This window comes from Kalmanozyma brasiliensis, assembly GCF_000497045.1.
Source record: "Kalmanozyma brasiliensis GHG001 unplaced genomic scaffold PSEUBRA_SCAF2, whole genome shotgun sequence".
In the NCBI taxonomy this organism is placed as follows: Eukaryota; Fungi; Basidiomycota; class Ustilaginomycetes; order Ustilaginales; genus Kalmanozyma; species Kalmanozyma brasiliensis.
Genome location: NW_015961959.1, coordinates 1,140,045 through 1,155,601, shown reverse-complemented (window position 1 = coordinate 1,155,601; position 15,557 = coordinate 1,140,045). Strand labels below are relative to the sequence as shown.

The following is a 15,557-nucleotide window of genomic DNA, read 5'->3' as shown; positions in this document are numbered from 1 at the left end:
ATGCAAATCGGCATTCCAACTCAAAGCTGTCTTGATTGCAATCTACTGCGGCTTTACGACATGCTCCTGGATGTGCTGAATGACCTCCAACGCCTGGGTCCAATCATCGACCCGAACCAGCACAGCGCCTTCCTTGTCTTCCGTCTCTGTCTTCGCATACGACTCCACAAACTCCTTGACCTCCCTGTAGAGCTTCTTGACCGGCGGGCCAGTCCGCTGAATGACCTTATAAATCGACGACTCGTCGAAGCTCTCGTTCGGCTTCATGATCAATCCAAAATCGGCGTTGACGAGACACGGCAGATCCGTGGCCGAGTCGCCCACGTACACCTTGACCTCGCCATCGTTCATCACCGACTGCATGATCTTCAACTTGTCCAGTCCGGTCCTGACCCCACCCAGTTCTCCGTCCAACGACAGCGGTGTGCTCTTGGTCAACTTGCCCGTGGCCACCTCGTCCACCATCTCGACTTGGTTTGCGTACACCCTGTCGATGACGCCTTTGGCAGCGGCACGCTCGATGGCGTGACGGATGAACTCGGCGGACCATCCGACGCTGATGATGTCCGCACTCACGCTTTCGGTCTCCACCTGCTCCTGCAACCACGTGTAGAAGGCGTCCCAGCCGTGTCGGAATTCGACCTGTTCAGCTCGGTCGAGAAGGGAACGCTTCGACATGCCGATGAACAACCCGCCCGACTCGACACGCGCCACAGACGCCCGCTCAACCTCATCGATCCGACCCAGGAACTCCAGCTGGCGATCCCACGTCTCTCGTGTTCCAAAGGTCGACTCGAACGTCTCTAGATCGCACAGGTAGGCCGTGGTGTAGGAGGAGAACGCCGTACCGTGCGCCTGCTCGCCCTCAGGCGGCGCAATGAGCGAAAGCGTGTCGTGCGAGGTAATCGTTTCGTCCCAGTCGAAGAAGAGGCGTAGGCGTGGTGGGTTGGAAGGGAGGGCGACGGTGGTGATGGTTGGTGTGGCTGCGGCACGACGAGGTGGGCGAGAGGGGCGCGAGAGGGAGGATGAACGGGAAATGGTGTCCCCCGAGAGATCAGGCAGGGCGGTCTTGGGTGTGCTGGGTCGGGATGCTTCGGAGATCGAATGCGCGACGACCAGGGGAGCCGGCTCGCCATCTGTTCCTGCTGTCGCTTTTGGCATTCCAACGTCCTTTGTGGTTTCGAGGGGCTCTTCCAGCAACGGTGCTTCGGTTTCTGTGACCGCGTGAGAGTTGATCGCCTTGGCTTCGTCGACGGTGCCGTCCAAGCTGGACCGCTGCAGCTCGTCTGCGAGACTGTAGACGGCGGCGTCGTGCCGAGGTCGAACCGGCAACGCTGGCTTTTCGGGTTCGTCCAGGTCGATCAGGTCCATCTTCTCTTCGTCCGCCTGCACCGTCTCGTCCCCCTCTACCTCTGCCTTTTCACCGTCGTCTAGCGGTGGAGGGGCGACTCTTCGACCCGGCTTTCCATCCTGCATCGGCGGCGCCACACGTCTCTTTCCTGGCGCTGTCGAGCCTCTCGCCTGCAACACGCCCACCACCTTCTTATGCCGCGGTGGCGGTGGCAGCGCCATGATCTCCCTCTTCTCCTGTTCCGCCTTCAACCTCGCCTCCTCCTGGACGATCTTTTCCATCTGCAAATCGTACTCGTCCGGAATGCCTGCGTCTTCCATGGCCTCCAACTCCTCTGGTGTCGGAGGCAGCTTCAATCTCTCTCCGTCCTCGAGCAGTTCTGCGCTTTCCTCGGCCGCCAGCGACCGGACGGCCTTGTTGGGCGGGGCGAGGACTGTCTCGTACACTGTCCGTTCGAGCGAGTCTCCCTGCGCGATGCCCGTCTCTGCGTCCCGTAGTGCGCGATAGAGGGGGTCTACGATGGGTGGCTTCCGAACTTTCCCCTCGAGAATATCCCTCGCTGTGACACCGGGCCAGTAGTAGATCCGTTCGTTCTCGTCGAAGCGATGCAGAAAGGCTTGGGCCATCGCCTCCACCCCTCCGTACAACCCTCTCGATCGGACGTACGAAAAGACGGGACTGCGATCGATACCCATCTCGCCGCTGATGCCTGCGCCAAAGGGGCCTGCTGCAACCGCCGTTTCCGCTCCGAGAGTGACCTTGTGCGATTTGAAGCTCTCCATTGCGCGATCCGAGTTGACGACGAGGATGACGTCGAAGATGTCGAACCCGAGCAACAGGCCGACGGCGAGGTTGTTGGGAGATATCGAGCTGGGTGCGCTCCAACTGCTATCGGGGAGACGAGCAAGCATCAACCCTGCACCACCCGCCCCACCGAACGGGGCGATACCCGACCGCATCGCCGTATAAATCACGATCCCTTTCGCACGCTTGATGACGGCTGGCGGGATCTTCCGCAGCACCTTGCGCTTTTTGTGCACGAAGCTGTCCGCTTTGGGATCTTTCTCAACCACAATGTCTCCCTCCTCGGATGTGGTGGTGGAGGGCTTGGTCTCGATGCCTTCCACAGTGAAGGCGCGGAGGATGCGCTCGCATTTGGCGATCTCTTCCGGAAAATCGTTGGATTTGGGCCAGAAGCGTTCGCCGCCCATCTTGGCAGAGGCGGCGTTGGCATAGCCGGATGCCCAGTCGGAGACGACGATGGATTTGTCGAATGCTGTCTTGCCCCATCGTGACCAGCGGCCTGGTTCGGTGGAGGAGGTCGAGGGCGAGGCGCGGTGCGCCGGTCGAGACGGCCCGTCGGACATGGTGAATTCCCAAGCTGCGCTGCGAGGTAGCGGCAGCGAGGTAGGAGCTTTGCGCCGGAGGGTGGTATGCTGTACTTGAGGACGAATGGTTATGATGGTCGTATTGAGAAGGTGAGAGCACGATCCAGGGTCCGTGCCGAGAGCGATAACCCTTTTTCTCCGAAAACGTGATGACTATCGTCAGTCAGCCTTGCCGTTATCGGATGGACGTTCCCGTATCGGCTCGATCAATGACATGCCGAAAGGGCGGTCGTGTCTGCACAGAATCGCTCTCTGCTCACACTGGCCAGCACCGGCCGGATGAGCGACGCCGCCCGCCAGAAGCACGTGTCGAGCGGGCTATGCTTCCGACCGCCTGGCTGAACCGTAATCGTCTGGCCCGCGGAGATCAGGGGCTGGCTGCGATCATCTGCATCCCCTCTCGCACGATTCAACAAGTGGAGGATCGGCAATGCATCTTGCAGGAAATTTAGGCCAGTCACCGGCGTGTGTCATCGAACAGCTTTGGCCAATTCGGTACGCGGCAAAGTTCTACCGGTTCATTCGGCAGCCAAGGCCCAGCTTCAAGCTGTTTCGACCAGATTCTTCCTGTGCCTCGTGGCAAAGGGGCAAGAACAACACTCGGGTTTAAGCTTCTGCTGACGGTCCAGTCTAAAGCATATAACAGCATCAATCGACCCATGTCCCTAGCCTTTGACCATCAACGTCATTCAAATCGATTCGCAAAAATGGTCACCAACCACCAAGTGCTCTTCAACAAGGTGCAGCCTACGGGCATGCCCAAGCCGGGCGAGACCACCACGCGAGGCACCTCGGAGCTCGACCTCTCCTCCGTCCCGCTCAACGGCGGTGTCATCACGCGCAACATTGCCGTTTCGCTCGACCCAACGATGCGCAACCGGATGAAGGGCGACATTGGCTACTTCACCCCACCCTATGTGGTCGGTAAACCCGTGACTGCGATTGGCATTGGTGAGATCGTCCGTTCCGAAGCGGAGGGATTTGCTGCTGGCGACATCGTCTATGCCTGGTCGACGGGGATTGAGGAGTACACGATCCATCCTGCAGCCGCCGTGCCGACATTCCGCAAGTTCGACTCGGAACAGCTGTCAAACGGCCTGTCGATCACCACCTACCTCGGCGCAGCCGGTATGGCGGGTATGACGGCGTACATGTCTCTCAAGGAGATTGTCGGCGATCTCAAGCCGGGGAACAAGATGTTTGTCTCGGGTGCGGCGGGTGCGGTTGGTCAACTCGTCGTGCAGTTGTGCCACCAGGCCGGAGTCAAAGTCATCGCCTCCGCTGGCACCGATGAGAAATGCGACTTCGTCCGCTCGCTTGGTGCAGACGAATCGATCAACTACAAAACCGAAGACCTCCCCGCCAAGCTCAAGGCGTTTGCTGGAGAGACCGGCATCCACTACTACTTCGACAACGTCGGCGGCGATCAGCTCGAAGCCTACATCTCCGTCGCTGCGCGCTACGGCATCATCGTCGCCTGCGGCTACATCTCGGGCTACAACGCCGACAAACCCGAAGACGTCGTCTACCCCAAAAACCTCTTCAACATCGTCACCAAGGAGATCAAGTACCAGGGCTTCATCGTGTCCAGCTTTATCCCCAAGTGGATCGGCCAGTTCATGCAGGAGGTGCCCAAGATGTTGGCCGAGGGCAAGATCAAGAACCGCGAGGACGTCACCTTCGGCGTTTATGGTGCAGAGGATGCGTTCCTGAGGCTGTTTACCGGTGAGAACAACGGTAAGGTCGCTGTGCTGATCGACACGGAGCGGGCCGAGAAGTGGAATTTGAAAGACCAGATGGTAAAGAGCAAGGTGTGGAAGTAAGGCTCGCACTCAGTTGTTCACGATCAATCAGACGAATCCCGTTAAACATAGTCTGATTCCAAGTCCGTGACGATCTCTTTTCTCTATGAACGCATCTCCTCGTGCGTGTACGACAGTGCGGTCTAGTTGGTCGGAGTAGCCTTTACGATCAAGGGGATGAGTGCTCCGGTGGCGGGATGCAACGGATAATGCCCGGTGACCCTGAAAACGCTCTGCATCACCCCAGAGTGGCTGGTCAGCGAAACGACATCCTCCCGCTTCGCCTCGTTCCACATCTGGCTGAGGGCCGTCTGGATCCTCGCATCCAGATGGCTGTCCTCTTCGCGTGTGGTGGTCCACAGCTGGTCGTCCTCGGTGAAGCCGGGCTCGAAGCGCACGTTGGGGTAGTCGGCGGCGAGCTGGGTGCGGGTGCGTCGTTCATCGCACGTGTGCTCGCCGTACTCCTCGCGGAAGAGCTCCTTGACTTCGGGGACCAGCAGGCGCGGGCCAGGAGGGCCAGGAGGACCACGGGGACCAGGAGGACCGGGGGGTCCACCAGGCCCTTTCTGAGGAGCGACCTCCGTATCGTTCGGGTTCTTGACCAAAATGTTGTCGTAGCTGATCTCGAGCGTCGACAGGGCCCTGCTGAGCGGGCTTGAAAACAGCCTGGTCGGCAACGGCGCCGCATCCTGCTGCTTCAGCATAGCCGTCCAAGCCTGGTTGACCGCTTGGGCCTGCTGAATGCCCAACGGCGTCAAGCGCGCATCCGGTCCCCAGGTGAGGTTGCCATCCGTAGTCAGCTCGGACCAGTACGAGTTCCACGCAGGCGTACCGTACTTGCTCTCGGCCACATTGTGGTAGCCCTGACCATGACGGCCGGCGAAGATGAGCTTGTACGACGAACCGTCGTGCGAGGCGGCGGGCGAGTTGAGCTGTCGGAGGGTTTGGGTTAGGGCGGCCCAAGTGGTGTTGTCCCGCAGACCAAAGTTGGGCGCAACGGCAGGGAGAGAGGTGCCTTCGGCCGTGTCGTACTTGAAGAAGCCCGTGTAGGTCTGAAGAAAGATGAAAAAGATGAATGGGGTCAGAATGTCAGCGTAGGAGCCAGGCAGAGGATTGGAGAGGATGAGTGAAGGCTTACGGTGAAGTTGTACGTCTGCATGGCGGGCGGGCCGGGCACGGGGTGGGGCGGAGCGGGAGCAGCCTGAACGCTAGCGACAGCCACGGCGAGGAGCGCCAGGAAGGCGGAAGAAGAGACCATGATTGCAAGTGAGGCTGGTGAGCGAGGGAAGCTGTTGCGATGGATGAGTGTAGAATGGACGACGTACCAGATGCTAGTCTATATATGCGAAAGTCTACCGTCAACGATGTGTCGATCTGAGGTGATGGCTGCCACGCCGGAAGCGCACGTGTGGTGAGGATCGCCGAGGACGAGAAGCAAGATGCGAGCAATGCGAGTAGCCGAGATGCGGTCCGGACCAGGAGTCGGTGTGCAAGCGAAACGAGATGCAAAGAAGCAGACACGAAGGGATGGTGTTTGGCGGAAGAAAGGTGTGGGCGGGAGCAGCGGTGTGAAAATGGTCTGGGCGCTGGAGGACCCTTGCTTGACCCTTCTTCTCAAATTGCTATCATGCAGAACGTTCTGAAACAAGCAGCAATCACCAAGAGCACTCCCTTGCAGTCGAGGTCAGGCACGAGACTGCCGTGTGTTCTCTGAATCATGCGTCGGGAACGATTCGCCGAGCCGGACCGACGGCGTGGGTGGAGAGCCGTTCTGCGCATTGGCGAGCTCAAAGTTGGCTTGTCCGCGTTTAAGCACAGTTAGCACGTTTTGTTCTGGAAGAGATGTCGGCTTGAGGCCATCCGAAGATGACCGGCAGATCCACCAGGGTGGGGTGCGACTGTAGATCAAACCATGTTTCAACCATTGAGCAGAGCACAACAGTGTTGTGGGCACGTTGATTTGACTTGGACACCGTTCTTCAGATCGTTCGAAAGTGAAGAACGTGCTCGCTTAGGGAGAACCCTATTTGGTGGCGGGTGGGACCCTTGGACACCGGCGAACTCGAGAACAACACCTTATTCAGTTCATATCGCCGACGCAGTCCCCACACGTGTTGGCAATTCATCTCTCCCACCGCCTGTCGAAGCCATCAATCGGACAACGTCATCCAACCGTCGGCTGTGGGCAAACCATTTTTCATTTGACCGGTAGCCGTCGGTCACCTTGTCTGCCGATACAAGATCGACCGAGCTAGAACCGTCTCGCAGATCAATCGACAACGTGGTATCATTAAACGAATCTGCGAATCCTGTCCTATACGCGAGCAAATGCGCTTCCGATCCTTGCATGTATGTGCATCTGTGTTTCTTTGCTACCGCATCTCTACTGCTTGAAGAAGCCAATGATGGCCTGCACGCCTGCTGGCGAAAGACCGTGTCGAGGGTAACACACGTACACTCGATCCTCGACGGCTCCCAGCTTCTGCCTGAACTCGCCCTTGTTCGTGAGCTTGTTGTGCTCTGCGATCGAGCCGTACGCCTTCGTCAGCCACTTGGTGGTCACCTTGCTCAAACCGTGCTTTGAGACCAACGTCGACGTGGCCGAGGCACCGAAAGTCATCTTGCTGCCCGCGTTGTTCTCGAGCGCGTGCAGAATGACATGCTCGATGGTCCCGTTGGGGGCACCAGGGAAGTCGAGCGCCCACTTGATGTGCCACCCATGCGCAGGCGAGAGTTGGTGCAGCACCACCATGGCGCACACCTTGCCTGATCCATCGCGAGCGATGTAGTAGACGCGGTGCTCCATGTCGCGCCACGGGTGGACGTCAGTCATGTGCACCTGCTCGCCCTTGCGGTTGTTGCGCCAGTCCTGGATCCGCTCGTCCGTCTCCTTGACCACTTCGTCCGGCACCGTCTCGCTCAGCTTGTAGTCTTCGATCTTGACGCCCTCCTTGCGTGCATGGCGCACCTTCTTCTGAATGTCGGGGTCGTGGCGCGCCGGGTTCTTGGCAGGGTCGTCGACACGTTCTTCAGCAGAGACCGAGAGCGTGCACCAGTTGAGACGTCCGCCGAGGATCTCCTCGACCTCTTCGCACACCATCATCCAGATCGGCTTGAGCTTGGCCTCCTTCTTGATGAACTGGAGGAAGGCCGAGACGACTTGAGTCATCTGCGTCTTGTCGCACAGCGGGTCGCCGATGATCATGGCGTAGCCCTTGAACGGCGAGTAGCCCACCGCAGCGCCTGTGTCGGCATGTCGCCACACCTTGTAGCGCTCGTCGAGCCAAGCCGTGTTGGAGGCATCGCCGTAGTTGGCGATGAGCTTTTCGAGGGGCTGCATGTCGCGCAGCTCGCTCTCGCCGTCCGCCTTGAGCGCCAGTCGTGGGTGCTTCCAGGGCGGCGGGTTGGTGCTCGCCTCGGGATGGCGCAGCTCGTCGTCGTCTCGCTTCTGCAGCGGGAGACTGCGAGGATCACGATGGAAGAGCGAACCCAGTCGAACATCACCCAAATTGAGATAGAGCATCACCAGACGCTCCAGACCGATACCGCATCCGGCGTGGGGCGGCGCACCGAGTCGGAAGCCTTCGAGGTACTCCTGCATGCCCTTGGGCGAGATGGACAGACGCTGCATCTTGCGTTCCAGCTCTTCGATATCGTGGATGCGCTGACCACCCGTGCAGATCTCCTGACCGCGGATGAAGATGTCGAACGAGTTGGTCACCTTGGGATTCTCCTTGTCCTCCATGGCGTAAAAGGGGCGCACCGAGGTGGGGAACTTGTCGAGAATGTAGTAGTCGGTGTTGTACTTCTCCTTGATCACCCCGCCTAGGCGAATCTCGGCGCGAGTGGACAGATCCTCGTCCTCCTTGGGGATGCTGCCGTCTTCCTCGACGTAGCCCGACTCGACGAGAAGACGCACGCCCTGGGCGAACGGAAGGATGAGCGTGTCCTCAGGATAGGTGAGATCCTCGTGCGGGAAGTGTCGCTTGATGAGCTCGCGTTCGGCCTTGAAGTTGTCCCTGAGAGCGACAAAGATGCTCTTGAGCATGCCATCGATGACGCGGATGGCGTCGTAGTAGTGGACAATCTCCATCTCGATATCCAAACCGGTGTACTCGGTCAAGTGGCGGGGCGTGTTGGAGTTCTCGGCGCGAAAGACGGGACCGATCTCGTAGACGCGCTTCATATCGGCGGCAATGCACATCTGCTTGAACAGCTGGGGACTCTGGGCCAAGCAAGCGGGACGCCCAAAGTAGTCGAGCATGAAGACACTCGAGCCGGACTCAGAGGCGCCTCCTTGCAGCTTTGGAGTGTGAATCTCCATGAATTTGCTCTTGTCGAGGTGCGATCGGAAGGCGGTGCAGATGGCAGCGTTGATGCGGAAGATGGCCTGGGCGGTAGGAGTGCGCAGGTCGATGATGCGGTTGGTGAGGCGAACTCGCTGTGTGATGACGGGGCCTTCGCTTCTCTCGATCGAGTGGTTCTCATCGCGGACAGGACCGCCTTCGCCGTCTGAATCGGTACCATGCCCACTGTGGCTCGCCTCGTCGTCGCTCTTCTTGAGGACGAGGTCGGCGTCGTAGACATTGAAGGGAAGCGTCTCCTTGGGAGGAGCGACGAGGAAGAGCTCGTACACCTTGATCTCTGCTTGCTGGGTGGTTGCCCCGGTGATGGGCTCTCGGGGCTTTTGCAGCTTTCCACGGACCATGACGATCGACTCGAGCGGCAAACGTTTTGCCCAACGGACCATGTGGCCTGTGGTGATGCCGTCTTCTTCAGCAAGCACTGCCTGGATGGTAGAGATCTGCTGTCGAAGCACGATAAAGACGAGGTGCGAGCTGACATCTCGAATGGTGTGGATACGAGCCCGGAGCGTGACGGTGTCGCCGATGTCGGCATCATCGCAGATGGTAAAGATGTCGGCCCACTTGTCGTGGCTCTCATTCCACTGTTGAGGGTACTGTTCGCCGTAGCGAGCACGCTGTTCGGGTGTCTCGACCTGAGCGGCTCGAAGATCGGACTGCTTGCGAGCCATAGCGATCCTCTTTTTGACCTGTTCCTGTTCAAGGGCCCTGCGCTCCTTTTCCTCAACCTTTTGCGCCTTTTTGACGGCGCTAGGACGAGGCTCGTCCAGACTGGCTGCGCGCGAAGTGGACCTGCGGGTACCTGGGAGGGAGTGACCGGAAAAGATGTGGGAGAGACGGAACTTCTTGTCGGAGGGATCGGTCTGGCCAGTCACATCTCCGGTTGACTTGGCGGAAGGAGGGGGATTGGGCGTGGTATGGCCGGTGGAGGGCGTGCTGGAGCTCTTGGAGTGCCCATTCTCGCCGCTGGAAGACGAGTCCTTGGTGAGGGTGGCTACGGCGCGCTTCAGCATTGTGACGGTAGCGCGAAATCTATCCTGAGAAGGCTCTGTTGGATGGGTGATGTGGAGATCAGACGGTAGCAACCAACACGGTCGAGACTGGACGTGGAGGTGACACCGAAGGGCAAGACCAGGCGATGATGATGACGGGAGGTTGCCCGGATGAGGCCGGCGAGAGAAAGAGCGCTTATAAGAGAGCGAGTGATAGAGAAAGATCGGGATTGCGTAGTGGTAGGAGGAGAGAGACGTCAGCGGTGTGGGATGGAGAAGGGAGCTTGGTTGATATGCTGTTTGCGAGGGAGCCAAGACCAAGAGCAGTCGACTGGCTGCGAGATGCACGAGGAAGCAGACTCCGACCAACCGAACCCTGGTTCAGAGAGGGCAGTGGACAGCGCTGTGCCATGCCATCATTTCGGTCACACTCACTACTCTGTCACTCAACCCAGCTCTCAGATCGCTCCGTCAGACTGAGACACAGCGCCCTCGGTTTTTTTTTTCCTCCCATCCAACTGGCCTTGTGGAGGCGGTTTTGCGTGTTCGGGAGCACAGTCATCATGCTCGCCTGCGGTGTGGGTTGTCTGTCCATCCTTGTCACCTTGACCTTTGAAGCCGGAGCAACCCATCCGACGCTCTTCTGTATCCGAAGAGCTCCCATACATAAACCCATCTGACACACATCGCCTCGGATGAGCCAACGACGAGTTCTTTCCGCGGCCTACACACGCCTGCCAAAAGAGATCACGCTCCGCTCCTTCGTCGGGCTATGAGCCGTAATCTGCAAGGCACCCAACTTCGGCCATTGGGATTGCACTGTTGGTTGCCATCTGCTTCCCAGTCGCTCGATGTCTCCACAGGCTGAGTCACGTTGAAGCAGTGAATAAGCGCTGTTTTTTTTGGCGACGCTTAGCCCGGGTCTGTGAGAGATCCACGATGGCTCGCTTCCGTCTCTGTCTTGTCCCTTTCTGTGGTACGACTTGTGCTCGCTTGCAGCGCCACCACAGACCGAGTGCCTTTGCCATCCTTGTTCGCCATCTCGACAAGACCATCATCATTCGCTTCGAACTCACACTCGCCCTGTCGATGACGTTTCATCTGGCATCGTTCGCTGCGCTTCTGTCGCAAATTCTTTGACACGAGGAACGGCGGTACGCATGTCGATCGCTTCACTTCATCTCGGTGTCCCGCCCTTTGTTGTGCGTCTGCTGTCAACCGCAGGTTTCATTGTTTGCTCGAGTCTATCCGCGGACTAACTTTGGCAGATGACGGCAAGTTGCTTTCCGGCTTTACCGCAAGCGCAGCTCGACGTCATTCTGCTTTCCCCGATTCTTTTTTGTTTTTCTGGTTTCGACTGAGTTTCTTTTCGGGTTCAAGATTCCGATCAAAGCCTGAGTGCGATGGCCTCGCTCTGCTTCATCCGAGCGCTTCCATGGATGAACAGCGACAAGACTCTTGTGTAGATATCGCAGGCTCGTCACAGCTCGGTTCTTGCGTGGCAGTCTGCCCAACTTCGGGACCTGCGAGCCGGGAGGCAGCCTCCCAAATCTCAGTCGCACCGGGTCATTCAGCTCCTGTCATCACCTTCATCCGCTTATGAGCTCAACTTTATTCTAGCATGTGATCGTCCTCCGCAATTTCAACCTCGGACTGTTCCGGCAGTCGATAGCCTGATCATGCGGCAAGTTTCGGGACCACGTCTGCGTCTCCTGAAGGTCATAGGGCAGCCAAGATAACGCTCTAACATGCTCCGAATTTGCAAGCCTGCTGCACGCCTATCAGATAGCGAAAGATGGCCTAATCAAGCTCTCGGAACTCGGACAAGCCAGGCTCCGCCCAAAATTTCCTCTGGCAAAAAGTTTGCAGAAGTTGAGCCGAAGGCTTTGGCTGATCCAAAGGGTCCTCCTGCCCATCATCGTCGTCATCATCCTTCAGCATCCTCGACATCCGCTGATCATCGCCAGTGCAGCCCTGAAGACCGCGCAGCAAGTCATACAGGCAAACAGTGTCTGTTCATGCGAACGAAGCTCAGTGACTGCAAACAAGTCAGGCACTAGCACACCACTGTCACAACCACCAGGCCCCCGCCAAGATGCCGCCCAAGAAACGCTCGCGAGCATCTTCAATAACAACCAGCGGCATTCAGTCTGGCAATCGCTCGCCTCTAGCACACGATCTGACCGGTAGCGGCGGTGCTGGTGCCTCTTCGAGCCGTGCGGCAGCGACACTGCCAGCTTCCGGACCCCTCGTACATGCATCTCAAGACCTCGACGACTTTCAATCCACCTTCTGGCGATACCAGATGGACCTCGTCGAACAGGGCGGAGATGCGGATGGCAACGTGGTCGACTTCAAATCGGGCCTACCAACCCAAGGTCAGCTACCATTGGCCCGCATCAAGAAGGTGATGAAGTCGGATGACCAGGTCAAGATGATCTCGGCTGAAGCACCAATCCTCTTTGCAAGGGCGTGCGAGATCTTCATTTCGGATTTGACATGCCGTGCATTCCTGATCGCCGAGGAGCACAAGCGCAGGACAATTCAGCGATCCGACATTGCAGGCGCCATTGGTCGATCCGACCTGTTCGACTTTTTGATCGACATCGTACCCAGGCACGAGAGCGTTCCCAGCAGCAGGTTGCCTGGAGGAGGGGCTGCCAAGCGCGAAAAGACGGGCGAGGGCAAGGGCGTCAGTCGATCTAATGCGGGTGCGAGTAGTAGCAGAAGTCGACAACACAATGAAGTCGCATCGCACGATGATCATCTCCTCCACGGCTTCTCGGCTGCATACGACGACCCTGATGCCTCTTTGTCTACAGACGCTGTAGCAGCTACTGCGGAGTCAGATCCGCTCAGCATCTTGCACTCCTCTGGCCACGTTGACCTCGGCAGCACACCTGGCAACGCCATGGCCCACTGGATCCAGGACACATCCGCAGACGATCACTCGTCCCAGTCGGATCATGTGCACCACGCTCAGCACTCGCATCACCACGGACCTGCACCAGCCCAAGGCCACCACCACAGCGGACCGTCGCACGAACACCATGGACACCACCACGCTGGCCATCACATCAGCAGTCACCATTCGCATCACCACTCGCCTCTGGACTATGTGGCTTCTTCCAACGCTGGTACCCCCAACAGCATCGGGGCTGGCGGTGCAAGCGGCGGTGCTTGGTCGCACACCTTTTCAGGCTTCTAGTGTTCCTTTAGGGACAGTGCTGAGCTTCGTCTGCGGTGCCCTCTCTTCTCGCTCTCCGAGCCAGTCTTACTAGCCATTGTATCGTGTTGAATGTAACAGTAGTGTATCAACTAAGCTGGTTCTTCCTCTGTGGTCCCCTCTGCAGTCGTGGCGACGCGAGTCGATCGTGCGGAGAGGTCATCTCAGTGATTCGGGCGTTGGATTTTGCCGCCTCATTTCTGGACATATTTTTATCCGCCTCTGTGGCAGTAAACGAAGGAAAACTGCTCCGATCCAGCGACCTGTTTTACCAGGCTTTCGACAGCTAGTCAAGATTCAGCCTCCTTACGAGCTATCAGACAGAACTCTCCACTCGAGACCATGATGATCAAGTCACAATGACATTGCTTCCCCGCACGTCTTGTATGTAGCGAGAAGCTGGGCGCCAAGGATCTCAAGCGACCCGAACAGCGGGGTCGAAATGCGGGGCAAACATGGCGCTGCTCATGCATCAATCTATGCGCGTCGAGATGCGGGGATGGCCCATCGTCACAGTCACAGCGTCGATGCAGATGGTGAAACGAATGAGAACTCACACTCGCAAGCTGCGTACGACCGGAACCTTGCATCCGAGCGTGCCGAATCGGCATGGTCACGCTCACCCTTGCAGGACCCCCTCGCTTGAGCTTATTTCAAGGACCCTGTCTCTCCGCACGGAGCACGCGGCATGAGTACTCGACCGCTTAGGACCTGCTGCTCTCTCTCTGTGCTTCCAACCACCATCGTGCCCACCGTCCCGTTCTCGTCGCAGTCAACCTCGGACACCGATCTCACATAGAGACCATGATCAGCTGGCAGATCTGGGCGATCGCCTTCTTGCCCGTCTACCTGGCCTGCGTCCGCATCCAACGCTTCTCCCGCTACAAACACATCCACAAGCGCTATGGTACGCGATACGCCCTGCCCAGCACCGGTGCCGACCCCGGCAAGCCGCGTATGATCGACTCGTACAAAGGCGTTCGCGATGCTCAGCGGATCGTTCGGCTTTCTGCCGCCATGGACGTTCCCTTTGTCTTCACCAAGTCGCTCGAGTTCGCGCTCTTCCGCACGTACGGTATCCCGACCATCTCAAGTCTCCTTCTGCACACCGGGCAGCTCGGCAAGGCGGAGAATGCAGGTCGAAGATATGTCGATACCGCCGGACTCATTCAGGCGTTTATGACCTATCCTGTGCCTCGGCTGGATCTACCCGACGGCGGCGAAGCAGACTCCACGAAACTCGAGGGCGACAACTGGGAGCTGTTTGGCGAAGACCCTCACGATCCTCGCTCGTCCATCGCTCTGGCTCGCGTCAACTACCTGCACGGCAGATGGAAGAGCAAGATCTCCAACGACGACCTGCTCTATACGCTCAGCACGTTCATCATCGAGCCCGCCAAATGGATCGACCGCTACGAATGGCGTCCGCTCTCAGCACTCGAAAAGGAAGCCCTATTCGCGCTTTTCTATCACATCGGTCGGTGCATGGGAATCGCCGACATTCCCGAAACGCTCGACGAGCTGATGGAATGGAGTGTCACCTACGAGAAGAACTACATGCGTTTCCAGGAGTGCAACAAGGAGGTGGCGGACCACACGACCAACCTGCTCATGTATGCGCTACCTTCCTGCCTCCACGGGTTCGCGCGCAACCTCGTCTCCTCGCTGATGGACGACCGTTTACGAGAAGCGATGGGCTATCCACTCGCCCCTTCGTGGGTGGTCACCTTCAAAGACGCCCTCTTTAGCGCCCGCGCATTGTTCATCCGTCACCTGCTGCTGGCCCGATCCAAGCCGTTGAGCAACATCCCCATCGCGGCCGACGAAAAGGGTCTCGTCTTCTCCATCGAGTCCCTTCTCTCTGACGGCATCCCCTCTGTGTGCCCTGCGTCCGGCGCCCGTGCATCGGACGGCAAAACATGTCCCGTTGGCGGCCACCTCTCCCCGGTTTCGGGCGAAAAGACGTTCAAACCGGCCCCCTGGCGAATGGAGCTCGCGTGGTACGAAAATGAGCCGGTGTACTCGCGACCTTTCCCCAAAGGCTCCGCGGGCTGGCTCTTCGAGGAACTGAGGATCGCACTCGGACTGTTGGCCAAGGAGGACAGACGAGGGGCGCAAAGGTGGATGCCAGCAACACTGCCGTTGCAGGCGGCAGGCGCAGCGCCAACCCACGGCCTCGGCGGATTCAGACTCGAAGAGATGGGGCCGAAGGGTCTCGAGTTGAAGGGGAGGAAGGAGGTGCTTGAGAATGCGGAGAAGCTGCACGGTGGGAAGATCGAGGGTCGATGGGCGTTCGAGGTTTGATCAAGAACGCTTTGTAGAGGTCTGAGCTTGTTCGCACGGCAGTGACTCTTTCGTGTATGATACGGACTGATCTAATGGATTGATGTACAAGTGCAGTGGTTGTGATGCGTGCGAATGGCTCTTTGCATCG

The 15,557-nt window shown here is 58.4% G+C and overlaps 6 protein-coding genes across 6 annotated transcripts; 3 read left to right on the top strand and 3 right to left on the bottom strand.

Moving 5' to 3' along the window:
- Positions 1-42: 42 nt before the first annotated feature.
- PSEUBRA_002975 (Ysc84 actin-binding domain protein) lies at positions 43-2,718 on the bottom strand (the record flags this gene model as incomplete). The annotated part of the gene is made up of 1 exon (XM_016437330.1): positions 43-2,718. One exon carries the CDS (start codon positions 2,716-2,718, stop codon positions 43-45), a length of 2,676 nt encoding a protein of 891 aa, XP_016292846.1.
- A 728-nt stretch (positions 2,719-3,446) lies between these two features.
- PSEUBRA_002974 (Alcohol dehydrogenase, C-terminal) lies at positions 3,447-4,562 on the top strand (the record flags this gene model as incomplete). The annotated part of the gene is made up of 1 exon (XM_016437356.1): positions 3,447-4,562. The coding sequence occupies one exon, from the start codon at positions 3,447-3,449 to the stop codon at positions 4,560-4,562; it is 1,116 nt and encodes a 371-aa protein (XP_016292845.1).
- A 122-nt stretch (positions 4,563-4,684) lies between these two features.
- On the bottom strand, positions 4,685-5,799 carry PSEUBRA_002973 (Histidine phosphatase superfamily, clade-1; the record flags this gene model as incomplete). Its single annotated transcript, XM_016437338.1, has 2 exons — positions 4,685-5,593; positions 5,680-5,799. 2 exons carry the CDS (start codon positions 5,797-5,799, stop codon positions 4,685-4,687), a joined length of 1,029 nt encoding a protein of 342 aa, XP_016292844.1.
- Positions 5,800-6,924: 1,125 nt separating this feature from the next.
- PSEUBRA_002972 (OB-fold nucleic acid binding domain, AA-tRNA synthetase-type) lies at positions 6,925-9,918 on the bottom strand (the record flags this gene model as incomplete). The annotated part of the gene is made up of 1 exon (XM_016437335.1): positions 6,925-9,918. The coding sequence occupies one exon, from the start codon at positions 9,916-9,918 to the stop codon at positions 6,925-6,927; it is 2,994 nt and encodes a 997-aa protein (XP_016292843.1).
- Positions 9,919-11,992: 2,074 nt separating this feature from the next.
- PSEUBRA_002971 (Transcription factor CBF/NF-Y/archaeal histone) lies at positions 11,993-13,105 on the top strand (the record flags this gene model as incomplete). The annotated part of the gene is made up of 1 exon (XM_016437365.2): positions 11,993-13,105. The coding sequence occupies one exon, from the start codon at positions 11,993-11,995 to the stop codon at positions 13,103-13,105; it is 1,113 nt and encodes a 370-aa protein (XP_016292842.2).
- Positions 13,106-13,927: 822 nt separating this feature from the next.
- Positions 13,928-15,427, top strand: PSEUBRA_002970 (protein of unknown function DUF2236; the record flags this gene model as incomplete). The annotated part of the gene is made up of 1 exon (XM_016437358.1): positions 13,928-15,427. One exon carries the CDS (start codon positions 13,928-13,930, stop codon positions 15,425-15,427), a length of 1,500 nt encoding a protein of 499 aa, XP_016292841.1.
- Positions 15,428-15,557: the final 130 nt, after the last annotated feature.